This window comes from Dermochelys coriacea, chromosome 1 (assembly GCF_009764565.3).
Source record: "Dermochelys coriacea isolate rDerCor1 chromosome 1, rDerCor1.pri.v4, whole genome shotgun sequence".
In the NCBI taxonomy this organism is placed as follows: Eukaryota; Metazoa; Chordata; order Testudines; family Dermochelyidae; genus Dermochelys; species Dermochelys coriacea.
This window is the reverse complement of record NC_050068.2, coordinates 260,277,182-260,299,801: the sequence shown is the minus strand read 5'-3', so window position 1 is coordinate 260,299,801 and position 22,620 is coordinate 260,277,182. Positions and strand designations below refer to the sequence as shown.

General features: G+C 45.0%; 1 protein-coding gene across 1 annotated transcript in view; it reads left to right on the top strand.

The window, feature by feature from the left end:
- The window catches only part of ENTHD1 (ENTH domain containing 1), a 69,071-nt gene that overhangs the window by 1,896 nt on the left and 44,555 nt on the right, over window positions 1–22,620 (top strand). Inside the window, exons 2-4 of the mRNA XM_043507110.1 lie at window positions 4,416–4,428; window positions 4,579–5,014; window positions 13,764–13,973. Of these exons, the coding sequence (XP_043363045.1) occupies window positions 4,416–4,428; window positions 4,579–5,014; window positions 13,764–13,973 (659 nt within the window). The remainder of the gene's footprint in view (window positions 1–4,415; window positions 4,429–4,578; window positions 5,015–13,763; window positions 13,974–22,620) is intronic.

Here is a 22,620-nt window from a genome sequence, read left to right as displayed (position 1 = left end):
TCCGTGCCACCATCCAAGCTCCCTGAAGGCTTTCATCTGCTTCCTGTTCAGCCTGGAACTGTTCCTTTGGTGCTGGAGACATCAGTTCCTCACTGGATTGTGGACCTGGGCTCGGTCCCTCTGGAAGCGATGCAGGTGATGGGGCTGTTTCCGTGGACTGTGAACCGCCCTCCGCTGGTGCACTGTGTGGTATTTCAGCCTCTGGCTGAGCCTCTTGTGTAGGGTTATCTGCTGCTGCTGCCAGTGCAGGTTCAGTGGTGCCCTCTGGTGTTGGAGCTGTAGGGGTTGCAAGCACTGGACTCAGTGCTGGCAATGGTTCTGGTACTGGTTGCTCTGCAAGTTCCAGTTTTGGGACTGGCTCTGGCTGGGTCTCTGCACCTGGATCCACTACTGCTGTCGCAGACATTGGCATGGGGTCTGGTTCTACCACCTCAGTCTGGGTCTCTGGTAACACAGACTGGGCCCTTGTTGAAGGCTCAGGAACAGAGCTAGGTGTGACACCTCACTTCACCTGGCTGCGGGTGACTATTCCCACCCTCTTGGCTAGCTTCACATGGTTGGCCAAGTCTTCCCCCAGCAGCATGGGAATGGGATAATCATCACAGTCTGCAAAAGTCCACATTCCTAACCAGCCCTTGTACTGGACAGGCAACTTGGCTGTAGACAAGTCAAAAAAGTTTGACTTGAAGGGTTGAATCATCACTTAGACTCTGGGTTAATTAAGTTGGGGTCCACTAAGGATTGGTGGATAGCCAACACTTGTGCTCCAGCGTCCCTCTACGCGATAACCTTCTTCCCACCAACACTCACAGTTTCCCTTCGCTGAGGGTTTCTGGGAGGCATCTGGGCCTGAAGACCTTTGGTGTGACTCTGGTGTAATGAACTCCAGTCTGTTGGGGTTCTTGGGGCAGTTGGCCTTCACATGCCCCAGCTCATTACATTTAAAACATCGTCCAGCTGACTGGCCACTGGGGTGAGGTGGGTTGCTGGAGACAGGTGTAGGGTGATGATAAGGTGTTTGGGTTTTTCCTTGGGATGTAGGTGGGGCCTTGGGCTGCCCCTGCCGATAGAGTGTTGTCTTGGGTTGTCCCTTCTGATATCCACTCCAACTGCTACTAGTTTTTTTCTTTTCCGCCACCTCCACCCATTTGGTTCCAATCTCCTCCACCTCAATTACAATTTTGGGCTTCCCATTTATGATATACTTTTTTACTTCCTCAGGAACACCCTCTAAGAACTGTTCCATTTGCATTAGGAAAGACAGATCTTCCCGAGATTTAACGCTGGCTCCTGATATCCAGGCATCCCAATTTTTTACAATGTGGTAGGTGTGTCAGGAAAATGCCATGTCCGGTTTCTACTTTAGGGCTCTGAACCGCCGATAGGCATGCTTGGGTATTAGCCCCACTCTGAGTCTGGCTTTTTTTTTTTTTAAAAAAAAAGTTCATAACTGTTCATGTGTTTCTTAGACATTTCAGCCGCCACCTCTGCTAAGGGTCCACTGAGCTGTGGCCTCAGCTCCACCGTGTACTGATCTGTAGATATGCTGTACCCAAGGCAGACCCTTTTGAAATTTTCTAAGAAGGCCTCGGTATCATCACCTGCCTTGTAGGTAGGGAACTTTTTGGGATAGGAAGCGATACCTGGAGAAAGATTGCTAGGGTTGTCTGGTATATTCTGCTTAGCCCTTTCCATCTCTAAGTGTTTTGTCTCTAACTCCAGTTCATTCTTCCTCTCTCTTTCCCTCTCCTCCTGAGCATGCTTCTGGGCCTCCATAGCTTTCTTGTGGGCAGATTTTTCTGCCTCCATCTGTCTATCATGTTCTTTTTGTCTCTTTTGAGCTTCGAATCTGGCTAATTCTAATTTCTTTTGGATGTCACTGTCAGCCATCCTAGCCTTTCTGTGTTTAATCTAGCCTAACCCAAGAGCTAGAAAGAAAAATAAAAAAAAAGTGAATTCCCCTGCAGGAGGTTAACTACCCTGCCCTCAGGCAGAGAAAAAACACTCCAGGTGCTCCCAGCTTTAAAAAAAACCTCCCTGCTTCTCAAGCAGCCAAAAGGGGAGAGAGAGAGAGAGAAAAAAAGCCTTTTAAAATCCTAAATTCTGTGCTTTTGGTTCAAAATGATCCCACCACTACCACCATGTCAGGGTTCCCTCCCCACTCTGAACTCTAGGGTACAGATGTGGGGACCCTCATGAAAGAACTGCTAAGCTTATTTTTTACCAGCTTAGGTTAAAACTTCCCCAAAGCACAAATTCTTTGCCCTTGGATGGTATGTTGCCACCTCCAAGTGATTTAACAAAGAATCAGGGAAAGGACCACTTGGAGTTTCTATTCCCCCAAAATATCCCCCCAAGCTCTTACACCCGCTTTCCTGGGGAGGCTTGAGAATAATATCCTAACCAATTGGTTACAAAGTGATCATAGACCCAAACCCCTGGGTCTTAGGACAATAGAGAAATCAGTCAGGTTTTTAAAAAAAGGATTTTATTTAAAAAAAGGTAAAAATCACCTCTGTAAAATCAGGATGGAAAATAACTTTACAGGGTAACAAAAGATTCAAAAACACAGCAGAACTTCCTCTAGGCTTAGTTTTAAAGTTACAAAAAACAGGAATAAATCTCCCTCCAGCAAAGGAAAAATTTACAAGCAGAACAAAAGATAATCTAACACGCCTTGCCTGGCTTTTACTTACAATTTATAATCTGAGAGACTTTTAGGATGGTTTATAGGAGAAGGAGTTTTCTGACTTGATACTTCTCTGCTTCTCAAGAGAACACACCAAAACAAAGCCTCCCCCACAAGATTTGAAAGTATCTTCTTTCCACATTGGTCCTTTTGGTCAGGTGCCAACCAGGTTATTTGAAGTTCTTAACCCCTTACAGGTAAGGAGGAATTCTAGACTACCCTTAGCAGTATGTTTATGACACCTGCTATGACTGAAATTTTTAATAGCTTCATTGAAACATACTATAAAATCAGTTTTTTCTCTGCAGGAGTGAGAAGGATAAAAATTGACTCCATTTGAAGTGCAAACAAGAAAGAGAGGCAGGGAGTTGTAAGCTATGCAGTACTCTCCTCAGAAAGATTCTTTTTGCTCTCCAGGTTCCCAGCACTTGCAGCTATCGCCCTCTACAATATCTTAATTAAACCGATATATTTTCCATCCAACTTACTTGAAGTTGTGCATACTTTGATAAAAAGGTTAATTATCTTCTTTATTTTAAAAATTGAAAAGGTGACATTTGGTGTTTTGCTTCAGATTCATGCCTATCCCTTCCTTGTGTTAAAAATCCAACATTGAATGAATCAATCAAAATAACTAGAAGTCGGAGTGGACAAAGGTGTTGGTGGATTTGGGGAAGCAAGATGGAAAACAAACACATTTGTTATGAATTTTAATATTTTGACTTTTGTGTGCATAAAATCTGATTACAGATTGTCTCCCTCATTGAGGCTGGGCACTTGTCAGGGCTTGAAATTAATTTGATACATGATCATGACAGCCTTTGCTGGTGACTCAGTTGTGAACTGCACAGAGACTTACCCACTCTCATGATAACTAATGAAAAGAAGGGAAGGGAATGGGTTCATCTCATAAAGCTGTGAATTGACAATTTACAGGCTTTGTTTAAATTGTTTGGAGGCTGTGTTCCCTTTTTATGCTATCACTGCCTCAACTAAAATACACCCCCCTGTTGCGTATGCCAGCTGTGAAAGCTGACAGATCCAAGATGATCAGTAGAGAATCTCTATTCAGTTTAGCAGAGCAGTCCTCAGGCAAATGGAACCCTGTTTTTCCTTCCTCTACCCTCCCTCTCTGATTTAGAGGAGCAGAAGAGAGAAGAGTCGCTGCAGAGTGACATGAGACCCTTTCTTTTTTCCTCCCTGCATGCATACAATGCTCTGGCAGTATAATTTAACTTCTGCGGGCCCAATTCTGAATCTGGCATTTGAACTCCAGTCTCTTGTATGTGTGTGCAAAGTACTAACTACAGGGGCACCATACAAGCAACCTGGAGCTCTGGTTTAACAATGGAAGGTATGATCTAGTTTTAGTTAAGTTTGCTGGATTATTAAATGTTCTATCCCTTCTTCCACCTCCAGTGACTTTACTATTCTTGACAAACACCTAATAATAAATAATGATCACTAATAACTATATTGAACACTTATACAGATGAGTAAACTGAAGTACAGAGAGATTAAGTGTCTTGCCCAAGGTCAGCAAATTAATAACAAGGCCATGAAGTAGAACACAGGTCATCTTCCTTCCAGTTTGTTGCCCTACTGCAGTCTTTCCTAAGGAGAACCTAAGTATCCCCTTCACTGTATTCTCACCCTTGTGGCCATTAATCATAGTTGCCATATTTCTGGTTAGGGACAAGTAGGATGGGTCTCCTTTTTGGGCTAGGTATGACCAGAAGGTAATGCTCTATGATTGCAATCATAGTGCTCCTAATCATGGCTGGCCCCTATTGTTAAGAAACTGATAATTATATCAGCCTTCCCCTCTTCCTCCAAAATGCCGAGTGGATAACAAGTTACATGTGTTCCTTGTATTGTTCTGTTTGCAGAATCATTGTGGTTTGCTGAGGTGGAGACAGGGACAGCAGCACAGGTATCTCTTACCAACTTTATCAACTGAACAACCTGTCATCTCCATGGCACTCAGGAGGCACATGAAGAACTTTGTGAAAAATTATTCTGATTCTGAGGTCAAAGTCAGGGAAGCAACCTCTAATGACCCATGGGGTCCCTCTAGTTCACTAATGTTAGAGATCAGTGACCTGACATACAATACAGTTTCTCTTTTGGAGATTATGAACATGATATGGCACAGGATGAACGACCAGGGAAAGAACTGGAGGCATGTGTATAAATCCCTCATGCTCTTGGATTATCTCATCAAGAATGGATCAAAGAAAGTCATACAGCATTGTCGAGAGGGGCTCTTTAACATTCAGACATTAAAGGACTTTCATTATATAGATGAGGCTGGAAAGGATCAAGGTAAATATTGCTTGACAAGGCCTGTCAATTAAAATTAAGAAGGTTTTTGGGGGGATTATTTAAACTAATTGCTGGGGAAACTATAGCAAGTAATTATGGCTGCACTGAAAGAAAATGCACAAGAAGGGGATATGGAGGAGCAATTTACCATGGTAGTGAAGAAAGGGATATATAAAAATGCTCCCATCTCTCACAAATAAAAAGAAAGGGTGAAATCCCAGCACTATTGAGGTCGAAGAGGCCAGAATTTCAACCCGTGTGCCTATGCACTGTTGAAAGACGTTTAAATGCAAATATGGGTGTGGTGGAATGCTTGGAATTGGGAGAAGATTAACATGCCATTTCTGAAAAATGGTGAGATGAGAATAAGCAAGAGTATACCATAATACCTGACTATAAAATATATATTGAAATATGTTAGACTGTAGATATGAGGGTGTAGTACTTCACATAGAAATTCTCTTGAAAGTATACGGAAACCTAAGGGGAGAAGACTGTGAGGTAGCAACGATGTAGCTACAAATCTCAGAAGATAAGATTAATAAGACAGTGGTGTAACTGATATGGCTGCTCAGTGCAGTGCCTCTGAAGGCATGAAGGGTATGTCTACGTAGCAGCTGAAAGGGGGCTTCCCAGTGTTGGTGGACAGACACATGCTAGTTCTGCTCAAGCTATTGTGGCAAGGCACCTCCTTCGTCTTGTCAGACTTAGCACTTCTCCCTCTGGCGATGGCAGGCCTGGGGTAAATCAGCCCCACTCTGGGCAGTGTTTGCCTTCCACCTTCTGTGCTCCTTTGGCTGTGTTTTCAGGGTAGGCCCCACAGTCGGCCTAAGGGGTGATCCTTCACCAATCAAAAAGGAAACAGTCTCGTAAACACAAAAACAAAATGGGATACTTTCCCTGCCTCCTCCCTGGGGCAGGGTACCATCCTGTTGCTTGCCCTGGGGTGTCAGTCCTTCCCCCAGCAGGCACTTGGGTTTGGCTGTTCCCCTATGGGAAGGAGCACAGCCTCTCAGCCTTGAAGAGCTTGTTTCCCTGCTGACAGTAGCCTGGCAGAAGCTTGTCTCTCTCTCCACAGAGGAGAGGTTTTTAAAGGCCCCAGGCAGCCCTTAATTGGATTCAGGTGTCCCTAATTGACCTGAGGTAATCCCTTCTCAGCTTGTAGGAAAAAGGGCCTATAACCTTCTGGGCTAATATATCGGCCTTTCAGGACCCTCTTGCAGCCGTGGGGCCTGACTTTGTCACGCTGTTGTGCTAAAAACAGCAGTGTGGCTGTGGGAACTCAGACTAGCCATCTGAGCATGTACCCACGGGGTCATTCAGGATTGTACTTGGGCAGCTAGCCCACAGCTATTTTTAGCGTACGAACTTGACCAGAGCTAACACATGGCTGTCTACCTGTTCTAGGAAGCACACTTCCAGCTGCTGCACAAATATACCCTCAGTAGTATGCCATGTGTACCGTGACTCAGAGGCAAATGCTGAAGGAACTACAGCATGTAGTATCTAGCCCTGATATGGCATATCAAAGGCCTTGGTTAAGAAGTTCATGGAGGATAGACCCATCAATGGCTATTAGCCAGGATGGGCAGGGATGCAAAACCATGCTCTGAAGTGACCCTAGCCTCTGTTTGCCAGAAGCTGGGAAGGGCAACACGGGATGGATCACTTGATGATTACCTGTTCTGTTTATTCCCTCTGAAGCACCTGGCATTGACCACTGTCGGAAGAGAGGATACTGGGCTAGATGGACCATTGGTCTGACCCAGTATGGCTGTTCTTATGTTCTTAAGAGTTATTGAGCCACTAAATAATGGTTACAATAATATAATTAAATTTGTTATTAGTGCAGGGTTGGATCATGCTAGACTAATAGATTTCAGGTCAGTATGCCAGTGAAATTTACCATATTTAGAAGTAAACACTTGATGTTTGCCTTTGGGCATGTTTGCCATCAGAACTTGAGTACACTGGCCCACCTCAGGAATAATGAAAGTAAAGTCAGTTTGAGAATTTGATGGCATAGGGAACTAGGATATGTGGCCTTTTATCTTTATTATCATCATAATCTCTAGGTCTCTAGTTCCAGTCTGGCATAGGCACCGACTCCATGGGGCCTCATGGAAGGAGTGGAGTGGGCGGGGATGGAGGCAGAGCAGGGATCGAGCCCCCATGGGAAAGAGGGAAAGTTGGCACCTATGCAGTCTGGGACAGGTTGGTAACAACTGAAAGTTCTTACCTTCCAATATATGTTTAGTGACCTTTGTGAAATAAATTGGAAGTTGCAGTCCAATTCATAGTAGAAAAGTGTACATATTACAAAAAGAACCACCCAGTTTCATACTAATTGATCCACTGGCTGGCAACCTCAACAGGGAGACAGTGAAACTGAATAGAGGCCACAATAAGCAGACTTCCCATCATCTAGTTCTAGAAGTGATTTTTCCAGGGTATTACTGATGACATATTGATGGGACAATGTAAGAATCTTGTCCTGTCACTGTTCATGATGTACCTGTTGTACATATAAATAGAAGACTTACCTGTGTTAGGTTTTATCAGTCTGGAAACTTCCATGAGGACTAAATTAATTAAAAAAAAAGCCAGTTTAAATATACTGTAATGAAGAATGAAACATTGATAAAAGCACGGGGGAGGGGTTAGTTAAAAATAAATAAAATTAACTATGGGAGGCAGTATGACGTAGTAGATAACACACTGGATGGAACCCAGAAAACCTGATTCAGCCACTGTCCTCCTGGGTGACCTTGGACAAGTCACTTCACCTCCTGGAACCTCAGTTTTCCCATCTGTGAAAAGGAGATAATGATATTTACCCTCCTTTGTAAAGTATTTTGAGATATACTGATGAAAAGTACTATGTAAAAGCTAGGTTATATTATTACCCTCATGTTATATTTGGTAACCATTTCCTTTAAAAAAAATTGCCATACTCACAAATTGCCAGAAAATACTAAAACCAAAAAAAACCCCGGAAATAACAGAGCTCTTAATTAGAACCAGGGTTATTTACACAGGAAACAGAATTGCTCATCAAGTCAATTTGCTTTTGGGGAGACAGCTACATGGATTATAGTATTATGTATAAAACTTATTCCTGATGTGCTGATCCATGAAATTACAGTTAATTTTGTTGAAATGGACCATTATAATTTTAAACAGAAGTGAAAGAAAATGAGAAAAAGGAGGCAAACTGCTAGGAGTTGAACTTCAAAGACAAGATTAAATTATTAGTAAGAATGCAGCACTGCTGAGAGCAGCATGAGCTGGTAGATGAAGCTACTGGCTGTTGTTTCTGAGACCCAACCATGCATCCACTTTACCATAAATTAGTAAATAGTAAATTAGATGAATTATTGGCAGTGATGGACCTGTCACACCGGGCAATTCATGTTCCCATGTGATGTATGTAAAAGTGAATTCCAGCTGATAAAAGCTTAATACTGCTCCTACTAGCTTTGAAATGCCAACTATTTGTATCTGTCCTGCAGGACAAAATGATCACACCATGATGCTAAATCATGACACTGCTATAGCTCAGTTTTCATGTAATGATGTTGCAGCAGTGCATAATGATGTTGCTTCATTTCATATTGCTATGAGAATGAGATTAAATAAATTCAAGACCATTTAATCATACTACAAGAATCTGAGGGTCATGGGACTCAGATTTATGAAAACTAGAACTGTCGCATGACAATCAGCATTTCAGTGGTGCTCTCACAGCTGTCTCAACAAAGGAGAAAGTGTCTCAATCTCATCACTGTTTAAAACTATGGTGGTATGCAGGTCAAATCACAGAACAAACCCAGTGGAAATCCACTGACTGACTTATGTAATGTCAGTTTGCAGTGCCTGGACATCCCAGTTAACAGAAACAACATCCTGAAAAGAAAAGGAGTACTTGTGGCACCTTAGAGACTAACAAATTTATTAGAGCATAAGCTTTCGTGAGCTACAGCTCACTTCATCGGATGCATTTGGTGGAAAAAGCAGAGGAGAGATTTATATACACACACACAGAGAACATGAAACAATGGGTTTATCATACACACTGTAAGGAGAGTGATCACTTAAGATGAGCCATCACCAGCAGCAGGGGGGGGGAAGGAGGAAAACCTTTCATGGTGACAAGCAGGTAGGCTAATTCCAGCAGTTAACAAGAATATCAGAGGAACAGTGGGGGGTGGGGTGGGAGGGAGAAATACCATGGGGAAATAGTTTTACTTTGTGTAATGACTCATCCATTCCCAGTCTCTATTCAAGCCTAAGTTAATTGTATCCAGTTTGCAAATTAATTCCAATTCAGCAGTCTCTCGTTGGAGTCTGTTTTTGAAGCTTTTTTGTTGAAGTATAGCCACTCTTAGGTCTGTGATCGAGTGACCAGAGAGATTGAAGTGTTCTCCAACTGGTTTTTGAATGTTATAATTCTTGACGTCTGATTTGTGTCCATTCATTCTTTTACGTAGAGACTGTCCAGTTTGGCCAATGTACATGGCAGAGGGGCATTGCTGGCACATGATGGCATATATCACATTGGTAGATGCACAGGTGAACGAGCCTCTGATGGTGTGGCTGATGTGATTAGGCCCTATGATGGTATCCCCTGAATAGATATGTGGACAGAGTTGGCAACGGGCTTTGTTGCAAGGATAGGTTCCTGGGTTAGTGGTTCTGTTGTGTGGTGTGTGGTTGCTGGTGAGTATTTGCTTCAGATTGGGGGGCTGTCTGTAAGCAAGGACTGGTCTGTCTCCCAAGATCTGAGAGAGCGATGGCTCGTCCTTCAGGATAGGTTGTAGATCCTTGATGATGCGTTGGAGGGGTTTTAGTTGGGGGCTGAAGGTGATGGCTAGTGGCGTTCTGTTGTTTTCTTTGTTGGGCCTGTCCTGTAGTAGGTGACTTCTGGGTACTCTCTGGCTCTGTCAATCTGTTTCTTCACTTCAGCAGGTGGGTACTGTAGTTGTAGGAATGCATGATAGAGATCTTGTAGGTGTTTGTCTCTGGACCTGGGGTATTCTATCTGCTACCCAAGATCCATAAACCTGGAAATCCTGGACGCCCCATCATCTCAGGCATTGGCACCCTGACAGCAGGATTGTCTGGCTATGTAGACTCCCTCCTCAGGCCCTTCGTTACCAGCACTCCCAGCTATCTTCGAGACACCACCGATTTCCTGAGGAAACTACAGTCCATTGGTGATCTTCCTAAAAACACCATCCTAGCTACTATGGATGTAGAAGCCCTCTACACCAACATTCCACACAAAGATGGACTACAAGCCGTCAGGAACAGTATCCCCGATACTGTCACGGCTAACCTGGTGGCAGAACTTTGTGACTTTGTCCTGACCCATAACTATTTCACATTTGGTGACAATGTATACCTTCAAATCAGCGGCACTGCGATGGGTACCCGCATGGCCCCACAGTATGCCAACATTTTTATGGCTGACTTAGAACAACGCTTCCTCAGCTCTCGTTCCCTAATGCCCCTACTCTACTTGCGCTACATTGATGACATCTTCATCATCTGGACCCATGGAAAAGAAGCTCTTGAGGAATTCCACCATGATTTCAACAATTTCCATCCCACCATCAACCTCAGCCTGGACCAGTCCACACAAGAGATCCACTTCCTGGACACTACGGTGCTAATAAGCGATGGTCACATAAACACCACCCTATATCGGAAACCTACTGACCGCTATTCCTACCTACATGCCTCTAGCTTTCATCCAGATCATACCACTCGATCCATTGTCTACAGCCAAGCGCTACGATATAACCGCATTTGCTCCAACCCCTCAGACAGAGACAAACACCTACAAGATCTCTATCATGCATTCCTACAACTACAGTACCCACCTGCTGAAGTGAAGAAACAGATTGACAGAGCCAGAAGAGTACCCAGAAGTCACCTACTACAGGACAGGCCCAACAAAGAAAACAACAGAACGCCACTAGCCATCACCTTCAGCCCCCAACTAAAACCCCTCCAACGCATCATCAAGGATCTACAACCTATCCTGAAGGACGAGCCATCGCTCTCTCAGATCTTGGGAGACAGACCAGTCCTTGCTTACAGACAGCCCCCCAATCTGAAGCAAATACTCACCAGCAACCACACACCACACAACAGAACCACTAACCCAGGAACCTATCCTTGCAACAAAGCCCGTTGCCAACTCTGTCCACATATCTATTCAGGGGATACCATCATAGGGCCTAATCACATCAGCCACACCATCAGAGGCTCGTTCACCTGTGCATCTACCAATGTGATATATGCCATCATGTGCCAGCAATGCCCCTCTGCCATGTACATTGGCCAAACTGGACAGTCTCTACGTAAAAGAATGAATGGACACAAATCAGACGTCAAGAATTATAACATTCAAAAACCAGTTGGAGAACACTTCAATCTCTCTGGTCACTCGATCACAGACCTAAGAGTGGCTATACTTCAACAAAAAAGCTTCAAAAACAGACTCCAACGAGAGACTGCTGAATTGGAATTAATTTGCAAACTGGATACAATTAACTTAGGCTTGAATAGAGACTGGGAATGGATGAGTCATTACACAAAGTAAAACTATTTCCCCATGGTATTTCTCCCTCCCACCCCACCCCCCACTGTTCCTCTGATATTCTTGTTAACTGCTGGAATTAGCCTACCTGCTTGTCACCATGAAAGGTTTTCCTCCTTCCCCCCCCTGCTGCTGGTGATGGCTCATCTTAAGTGATCACTCTCCTTACAGTGTGTATGATAAACCCATTGTTTCATGTTCTCTGTGTGTGTGTATATAAATCTCTCCTCTGCTTTTTCCACCAAATGCATCCGATGAAGTGAGCTGTAGCTCACGAAAGCTTATGCTCTAATAAATTTGTTAGTCTCTAAGGTGCCACAAGTACTCCTTTTCTTTTTGCGAATACAGACTAACACGGCTGCTACTCTGAAACATCCTGAAACTATCAGCTTCAAATACAATAAATTAAATAAAGCTGGTCACTCTATTTAGGAGAATCCAAGGACAGAATTCACTTGGTGGGTCATACAACTTTGAGATTAGAGGAGCTATCAAATTCAATGTTTGAAGCAGTTATGGGGGGAGAGAGAGTAATATACATTAGTAGGACATCTTAACACTGGATTCTTATCATTATGTGTGCTTCAGTAAGATAGATCTATAAACACAGAAGACATGGAGTACCAATGCCTGATACCTGCCAACAGAGGGATTCAGTCACGTGTTAAGGTTCCACACTCAAAAAACCAGAAAGAGGAGCAACACTCCCATGTCTCTTCCACCTCCCAGGGTCCTGCCAGTATAAGAAGGATCATCATGACATACAGTCGTCTCTATGTTTGTTTCTCTGATAACTATTTCAAACAGTGAATTTGATGCACCTTTCAGTTTCATTGCTGTACCAGCCCCTCAGTGAATTCAGACCTGTGAATCTCCTAAGCAGAATTAACAGCTTTATTTAACTGACTCCATTACAGCTGGTAGTTTGGGGATGTTGTTTCACACGTAGGCACCGACTCCTTGGGTGCTCCAGGGCTGGAGCACCCACGGGGAAAAATTAGTGGGTGCTCTGCACCACCAGCATTCAAGCTCCCTGCCTCACCTCATCTCACCTCACCTCTGCCTCCTCCCCTGAGCGCACCTTGTCCCCGCTCCTCCGCCTACCTCCCAGTGCTTGCCGCCGCCAAACAGCTGTAGCAAGCTTTAGGAGGGAGGAGCGGGAACATGGCGCACTCAGGGGAGGAGGCGGGGTGGGGATTTGGGGAAGCGGTTGGAATGGGTGTGGGAGGGGGCAGGGCAGGGGTGGAGTCAGGGCGGGACTGGGGGCACATGGGGGTCGAGCACCCACTGGCGCCAGAAGAAGTCGGCACCTATGGTTTAAACACATGCTAAACACAGTAGATTTTTTAGAAGAATATCAAAAAAGTGTGTCTTTTTCCCTCTCTAGACAAATTCATTTTGATAAGATAATGATATCTCTTCTGAAAGAGATCTTTAATCCTTCACATCTTCCTTGGACCCTAGCATTTTTGGGCTTGACAATCTTTTCTAGAGATTGAAGATGAAAAGCACTTCAGCCTCTTTCTTTGTTCCCTATAACTCACATTGACACTAATACTCCCTTGTTACTACACACAACCATAGCCAAATTTATTAGAAAAACTCTACATACTTGTGCCAGCCTACTGGTGGCAGTGTTTTGCACTGCCATACAGAAGGCTCAGAGCTCATGGACTGGCAAGGCCTGACAGAGACAATACACTAATGCACCAAAGAGGCAAGGAGGAATTCTGTTTGAACACTTCTCTGACCAAAGGAATAGCATCCTGCTAATAGCATTTAGCCAGAATAATGGGATGCTACAAAGCTGGTCCTTGGAAGAAATAAAGGGAGGAAATACCTCAAAGACCTTAACCTAAAAACATACTTCAGTTTATGAACCACACATGCAGTGTCTTAACCTCTTGTCAGCTGCTTACAAAGTAAGTCTACTAAAGACAACTGCTTTCTGAGATCTTGTGTTTTTGGCTTATTGTTCTATGGTTATAAACAGCTCAGCATCCTTAGCCACTTTGCACTTTTCTGTAGTTGCTGGGGCCCATGATATATGCAGTTGTCCCTCATTACAGAATGGGATGGTGGCTTTCTAACATATTTACCAAGTATTTCTTTTCTTTAAACTAAACCTAATTACTTCAACAGGTTATCACATCAGAGAAAAGTCTAAGCAAGTCAGTGCCTTGTTAACAGATGACCAATTGCTACATAATGAACGTGAGATAGCACGTAGAACTAGGCAGCGGACCTCCTATGCAATGCTATTGCCTAAGAAGACAACTACCAAGGACTGTTTACCAACAATGTCTGCCTCTGAGCCCATACCAGAGCTTCCTGATTCAGTCAAACTTCAATGTAAGCACCTCAGGCTTAAACTGCAAATTTACATGTGCCAATACTTTAGCCAGCTCTGCGGGTGGGCTTTGCATTTCAGTAAACAATCTGAAAAGATTACACTGCAGAATGTAGGGATGAAGGGCTTAAGAGACAAGAGAGGAAGCAAAGTTTGCAGGAGCAAAATGATGGATCTTTCTGCACTACCCTTTCATTTGTCAATCTCAAATGAAATGGACTTTGGGGTTTTGTGGTATTCTAACGTATTTACTAGCGAACATGTCTTCTTCTCAGACAATCTCCACCCCATTTTGCATGGCATGGTATGATTAATAATCTTTCTCAGGACTGAAATATCAGGGGATAATGCTGGTAATTTGATAAAAGTCCATAGGGGACCCAGAATTGGAATAGCAAAGGGGTGCTGTAGGTCAGCACTGAGGTGCATTGGCAGAGATGTATGGAGGGTACTAGTACTGGAACAGCAAGAAATGCTGCCTGTCAGTGTTATGGAACAAGCAGAGCAGTGCAAGGATATAGGGACTTAAATAGGAAAGGGTGCAGTGAGTAAGAATTTAGGTACATTAGCAGAACCAAGGTCAAGATGGCAAAACTGGAATAACAGGAATCCTGTAGCGATCAGTATTGAAACACACTGGTAGAGGTGAGGGAGAGGGAGTAGTAGCACACCAGTGTGGCGTTATGCTTGACTCCAGACAGTACTGTCAGTCTTCAGTTTTGAGACTATTGAAATTCATCCAAACTGTACAACATATATAGGAAAAAGGAAGAAGCTGATTCTTTAAATTGGGCTGTGTTTTAAAAAAAAAATCCCCAATGTTCAGGCTGATCATTCCTTTCAGACTGAATTGTCAGATGGTATCCACAGTGAAATAACATGTGAATAAGGTGACTGTACCCTGGTTTGAACTAAACCAATGTGGCTCTACGCCAACAAATGGAGAAAGATGGCCTACAGGTACAGTTATTTTCAGAGGTTTGAGTCCTGCCTTTATCTATATTATACATGAGAATCTAAAAAGCATCAAGGCTATCCATCCATGAGTAAATAAGTCCACATAAAATTTTGTTAAATTATAAAATGAAAGTAAGGGAGGACTTGTGTTTAATTAATATTGCCAGGAGTTAATCCTGCTCAGAAAATCCTCCTAAATGCTGCAAGTTTCATTTGAACAGAACTGGCACTTGGAAGACAGAGTACATAAGCCAATGTTTGATATCATGGAAAAACAATCCAAGATATTTTTGCTTGTTGAATGCAAAGTTACAAGACATGAATGGTCAAGTTGACACAATACAAACCAACCAAAGCCAAGAGACGTACAATATTCAGTCTGCTGCTTCACCTTTCACTCTTCTTGTCATCCTAAGTTTTCCAGTGTTTTACATGCAGTCTATATAATATACAAGATCTCATGCTGTCCAGATACATCAACAGAAGACCAGAAGTGCTGCAATTCTTGGTCACTGTGGGAATGAGCAAAGTGCAATGTGGTATCTATGCAAAGAATGACTTCCAACAGACAGCAGATTATACCAGCTCATATGGGCATGGGAGTTTCAGATTGGTCCACCTGATGCAACTATTGCGTGGGGACCTGATGCAACAATTGCCTGGGGACCTTAACAAGGGTTCCAATGAGAACCATTGCTCCGCTGTAACATTAAAGACTTACATGCACAGCAAGTCCAGCTGCTGATTACCAAGGGGAGATGCCACTCTTACATTTGCGCTAATGCAGTGGTTCTCAACCTTTTTTCATTTCATTTAATTAAAAATTTCACATGGAGGTTTGAATCCCTTTGGAAATCTTAGGCCTCGTCTCCACTGGCAAATTTCTGTGCAGTAAAGCAGCTTTCTGTGTTGTAACTCCCAAGGTGTACACACTGCCAAGCCACTTAGTGAGCAGAACCTGCGCAGTTGCAGTGCTGTAAAAACCCCCACCCTGAGAGGCGTACAGCTTTCTGTGCCGGGGCTATAGCACTGCGGTGCCAGTGTAGACATCGTGGTGATTACAGCGCTGCAATAGGCCTCTGGGAGGTGTCCCAAAATGCCTGTTCTCGCCTCCCTGGTCATTGGTTTGAACTCTACTGCCTTGCCCTCAGGTGACCAACTGTTATCCCCACCCCTTAAATTCCTTGGGAATTTTGAAAGTTCCCTTCCTATTTGCTCAGTGATGTGTGCAGTGGTCTCAGCACATCTTTCCAGGTGGCCATGCCTGCTCTACGCACCAGGCAATCCCCCACTTGGAGCAATACCGAGCTGCTGGACCCCATCAGCATTTGGGGAGAGGTGGCTGTCCAGTCCCAGCTGCACTCCGGCCATAGGAATAATGATACTTACGGACAGATTTCATGATGCATGACAGAAAGGGGCCATGACTGTGATACACTTCAGTGCAGGATCAAAGTGAAGGAGCTGCAGAATGCCTACCACAAGGCATGGGAGGCAAACTGCCACTCCGGTGCTGTACCCATGAGCTGCCGGTTCTACAAAGAATTACCTAAAAAGAAAAGGAGTACCTGTGGCACCTTAGAGACTAACAAATTTATTAGAGCATAAGCTTTCGTGAGCTACAGCTCACTTCATCGGATGCATCCGATGAAGTGAGCTGTAGCTCACGAAAGCTTATGCTCTAATAAATTTGTTAGTCTCTAAGGTGCCACGGGTACTCCTTTTCTTTTTGCGAATACAGACTAACACGGCTGCTACTCTGAAACAAAGAATTACCTGCGATACTCGGTGGTGACTCCACCTCCACTGCAAAGGCCACTGTCGATACTTCGGTGGCTCATGTGCCAGTTGAGAGTGGACCGAGCCAGGAGGAGGAAATCTTGGACGAGGATGTGGAGGGGGACAGGGACCCAGAGGCAGAGGATGACTCAGAGGTCAGAGGAGACTAGCCAGTCACAGCTGGCGGATCTTGGCAAAGCGCAAACAGGACAGGAGGCCCCTGGTAAGTGGCCTTGATTTTGGGAATCACTGAAGCGCATTGTTGGGGGCAGGAGGGTTGCAGAAAGCAGGCTTGTGTGTGTATGATGTGCATACCACCACATGCCTAGTCTGAGCATCGGAACAGGGTGTTGTTTGACTTCCTCACTTCACAGGAATCTGCCTCAGAGATCTCCAGGAAACTCTTATGGAGATCCTGGACAATCTGCTGCCGCAGGTTCTTTGGCAGAGCTGCTTTATTTCTTGCCCCATTAAAGGTAACTTTCCCATGCCAGTCTGCCATCATGGGGGGAGGGGGTGGGGAAGGGACCATTGCTGCACACAGGCGAGCTGCATAAGGGCCACGGCGGAAGCTGCAATCCTGGAGAAGACCCTCCCTTGATTCCCTGCTCATCCTCAGCAGCGAGATATCTTCCATAATGAACATAGCCTGTGGAAAAGTGGGGACAGGAATGATTATAAGGCCCCCCTACAGTGCTGGCTCTCACCAAGAGCCACGTGCCCAGTGTACAATATGGTCCTGGACAGGGCCATCTCTAGCAATTCTGGGGCCCTATGCAGCCCCGCCATGGGGATGTGGGGCCCCAGGCCTCTGTGGGGGGTGGGAACAGGGGGACTGGCCCCAGACCTCCCCGGGGGGACAGGTCTCTGTCAGGGGTGGCGGGTGGGAGGTCTGGCTCCAGGCCTCTGTGCGGGGGGGGGGAGCGGGCCCCAGGCCTCCGCAGGGGCTAGCTTGGGGGGCAGGGGGAACCCCCCCCCAGCACTCACCAGCAGTGTGGCTGGGCTGGGTTGCTGCACTTCCCGCCACCAGTGAGTGCAGGCCCAGCCCTGCTGCACTCTTCAGGGGAGTGTGGGGTAGGCTGGGGCAGAGCAGGGGCGGGAAGAGGTGGGGCTGGGAAGGGGTGGAGCTGGGCGAGCTGGAGCAGGGGCTGGAGCATCATGCAGCTGTACAGGGCACCAGGAAATTTGGTGCTGCAAATTTCCTGGTGGCCTATGCAGCTGCGTACTTTGCATATGGGTAAGGATGGCCCTGGTCCTGGAACACTGATTTCCCCTGCCCCTGCAGTTATTCACCATTCTGGGTGTCTTGTGGCTCATGTGTGCTTGACTGGGGTCAGCCAGTTAGTGACAGATATGTGAATAGTGGCTGTATTTTAAATCAGTGGTCTGTGTGTTGCAAACAATACTGCTTCTGTAAAATGTTGCATTTTGGCTTCACAGATATGACCCTGGGAGCCCAGCCTCCTGCTTTGTTATCAGTGGCCATGAAGAACTAAAGAGGACTTTCTGTGTGCGGTCATGATGCACTCTGCGGTCAAAAAACAAGAACTGAAGAAATGGTGGGACTGCGAGAAGAGGGACCAAAAGGCAAATGCGGTGCACCAGAACAAAGCCATGGAGCAGCTCTTAAACATTATGGAGCGCCAATCGGACATGCCCCAGACACTACTAGCACTGCAAACTGAGCAGCTCTGTGCCTGCACTCCCTTGAAGCCGCTGTTGCAAAACTCTTTCCCATACACCCCCTAGACATTGCAAACACACGCTTCTCAACCTCCTGGCTTCAGTCAGTACCCGCTGCATTCCATTCCTGCCCTATCACAGTCCAGTCTTGTGGACTCCCAGTACCCACTGCACTCAACACCAGTCCCTCTGCAGTTTGGCCCTGCTGAAGCACAGTACCCACTGCACTGTACTCCAAAGAAGGTTGGATATGATCCCTGGACATACACAAATCTTTAACCATCCCGGGACCCCACCTCCTCCTAGGATCTTCCCTTCCCCCATCCCTCTCAGTGCTGAAGTATTTTTTTGTTTGTCTCTGTACTCCAGTTGTTGTTTTTTAATAAAAAAATTGTTTTGGTTTAAAAGTGATCTTTATTCCATTAATTGAAAGCAAAAAGAGCACTGCAAAGCAACAGGCAATTTTCTTACACCTTCATAGTGCATTGTCTGCACCAATCACAATCACCTCCTAGCATTACAAGCACTGTACTCCTGAGCATAGTAACAAATATTAGTGGCTTTCAGCTTCAAATTGCTGCCTCAAGGCATCCCTGATTCTCATGGCCCCATGCACTGCCCCTCTAATACCCCTGGTCTGTGGCTGTTCAAATTTAGCCTCTAGTCGCTGAGCCTCAGCGATTCAGCCCTGAGTGAAGTTTTCACCCTTCCCTTCACAAATAGTATGGATCATACAGCATATGGCTCTAAGCATAGGAATATTGTCATTGGCCAGGTCTAGCCTCCCATACAGGCAGCACCAGCGGGCCTTTAAACAGCCAAAAGCACACTCAACAGCTATTCTGCACTTGTTCAGCCTGTTGCTGAACCACTCCTTGCTGCTGTCAAGGTGCCCTGTGTATGGTTTCATAAGCCACGGCATTAAGGGGTAGGCGGGGTCTCCCAGGATCACAATGGGTATTTTGACTTCCCTTACGGTGATCTTCTGGTCCAGGAAGAAAGTCCCTGCTTGTAGCTTCCTGAACAGACCAGTGTTCCAAAAGATGCATGCGTCATGCACCTTTCAGGACCAGCCTGCATTAATGTCAATGAAATGCCCATGGTGATCCACAAGAGCCTGGAGAACCACTGAGAAATATCCCTTCTCATTAATGAACTCGGTGGTTAGGTGATCCGGTGCCAGAATTGGAATATGCATGCCATCTATTGCCCCTCTGCAGTTAGAGAAGTTCATTTGTTCAAAGCCATCCACAATGTCATGCACATTGCCCAGAGTCACAGTCTTTCAGACCAGGATGCGATTAATGGCCCTGCACACTTCCGTCAACATGAGTCCAACGGTTGACTTTCCCATTCCGAACTGGTTAGCGAATGATCGGTAGCAGTCTGGAGAGTCCAGCTTCCACAGTGCTATTGCCACGCACTTCTCCAATGGCAGGGCAGCTCTTATTCTCATGTCCTTGTGTCACAGGGCTGGGGCAAGCTCATCACACAGTCCCATGAATATGGCTTTCTGTATCCAAAGGTTCTGCAGACACTTCTCGTCATCCCAAACATGCATGACGATGTGATTCCACCACTCAGTAATTCTTTCCCCAGCCCAAAAGTGGCATTCCACTGTGTTCATCACCTCCATGAATGCCACAAGCAATCTCGTGTCGTAGCTATTACGCGTGGCGAGATCAATGTCACACTCGTCTTGCCTTTGTTGTTTAAGGAATAACTCCACTGCCACTCGTGATGTGTTAGTCAGAGTGAGCAGCATACTGGTCAACAGTTCAGGATATATTCCTGCAGACTGAAGAGGCAGGGCGCGCAGTACACAAACCGCTGAAAGATGGTGCCAAATGTGGACAGAAGCACAGGGATTGCTGGGATGCGAAGCAATGCATCATGGATCATTGGGACAGGACCCAGGATGCCCCACAACCCCCTTCGCCTTCCCACAGCTCTTAGCAGCAGAAGAGGAAGAGATGCTCTGTGGGATAGCTGCCCAGAGTGCACCGCTCCGAATACCGCTGCAAGTGCTGCAAGTGTGAACATGCTATTGTGCAGGCAGCTGACAGTGTGAACACACAACACCAGTTTCCCTTCAGTGCTCTCTAAGCCGTGCTGTACCTGCTGATGCTGTAACTCTGCCAGTGTAGACGTACCCCTAGACATAGTCTGAAGATCTCCAGGGGTCCACAGACCAGAGGTTGAAAACCGCTGCTCTAATGTATGGTCACCTGATGGCAGACATACTGCTCTGAGGCACTGTAACATCTTCAGATAGGACTTGATATTTATAGACCATATGTGCTGTAATATCTAAACACCATAAATGTGTAGAGGCTGGAGTTTCAGTTTGATTTATTTCTTGGCTGATAGGGTTTTAACATTCAGACTAGTTTCTTAGTAAATTGTATTGGGGAACTGAAGATGAGTATATCCTCGTGTGACCCCATACTTGCTGATCTCTCCTTTTTCCTCTCATCAGACAGAAGATACAAACTATTCCCCTTTCAGAAACACTTCTAATGCTCCAGAGACACATGTCCTGCTGATCCATCTCTCAAATCCTTAGGACCCTGAGCAGTTCTCAAGTGAACGACACCAGAGAACTGAGTGTTCTTAATCTAGTTAAATCAGATTTAACAGGTAATTTATTCTAGCCAAAATAAATGAAAAAGACAGTCAGGATGATATAAAAGACAATAGCATAATTATCCAGTCTAACAAATTCAGGCTTTACAAGCCATCCATTATTACACCGACACTGGTTTGCTTTTCCTAACATTGTAATGTTGTCTCCAAATAGACATGTATGGATATTGTCCCAAAATCTTTGTTATGATTAATGCTTGGTCTACATGAAAAAGTTAGGTTGACCCAGTTATGTCACTCAAGGATGTGAAAAGTCCATAACCCTGAGTGACATATTTAAGTCAATTTAGCCCGGGTGTAGGCAGTAGAAGAATTCTTGCATTGATGTAGCTACCACATCTCAGGGAGGTGGCTTACCTATGCCAATGGGAGAACACCTTCCTTCACCATAAGTAGTGTCTACGCTGAAACTCTATGGTGGTGCAGCTGTGCCACTGTGGCATTTCAAGTGTAGACAAGCCTTCTGTCTCTCTCCCACCCCCAATTATCTGGAGGGAAACAACATTGATTTAAAAAATAATCTTAAAATTAAATTAGTTGCAGCATAGATGTATACAGTGTGTATAACTCACAGTGACTTACCTTCCTCGAATCACAGGAAATTGATAGCTCAGGTATAGCTACCTAACCCTAATGGATGATCCTGGCTCAGTGCTCCAGAGAAAGGTGACTTCTTCTGGGAGATTCTTACCAGTATGCCCAGAAATGGAGGTGAAGAATTCCTTCCTGACTCCCAAATCTAATGGTCATTTAAATTCTGTGCATGTGAACAAGAAGAATGATAGCTAAGCATCTAATTTCATGTATAACCCAAGATACTATATCCCATATCTGGCTTTCAAACTTTCTTAATAGTTTTCTGGCATAGTGCTAATCTTGGCCTGATTCTCATTTACACTAAAGTCCTTTTACATCACTCTGGCAAAATAAAGGCACCTTCCAGTGGGTGTGAACTGCATTTACATCCACTTTAAGACCTCTTTAAACTGTCAAAATGGGGTAAAGCAGCCTTAGTGTAAATGAGAATTAGACCTAATGAGTTCAGTTACCTGTGACTGCCTCTGGCTTGCAATGTATACTGTAGGTATGCCATGTCGAGGTAACATATTCTGTGCAGTGGGGCGTCCTACTGGGGAGTTTATGTATCCAAACGGCAACAGCTTCAACAGGAGAGATTGAGGGAGACACATAAGGGTGCTATTCTGGGAAGTGGGAGACTCCTGTTCAACTCCTTTCTCCTCATCAGACAAAGGGTGGAATTTAACCTGGATCTCTCACATCCTGGAGGAGTGCTTTAACCACTGATCTAAAATTTATAAGGGCATTGTCACCACCATCTCCTCCTCTTGAATGGACCTAGATTGGGAAGGTGTGATTTGAGCACATCTGCTGGATTGGGCCTTGCAGGTGACACAGGCAGGGGAATACCTATCTTCACCTGGTTTGAGGATCCTGATGGGATGTAGGAGTGAGATTGGCATTTGATCATCTAGAATGAGATGTTTCAGAGTAGCAGCCATGTTAGTCTGTATCTGCAAAAAGAAAAGGAGTACTTGTGGCACCTTAGAGATTAACAAATTTATT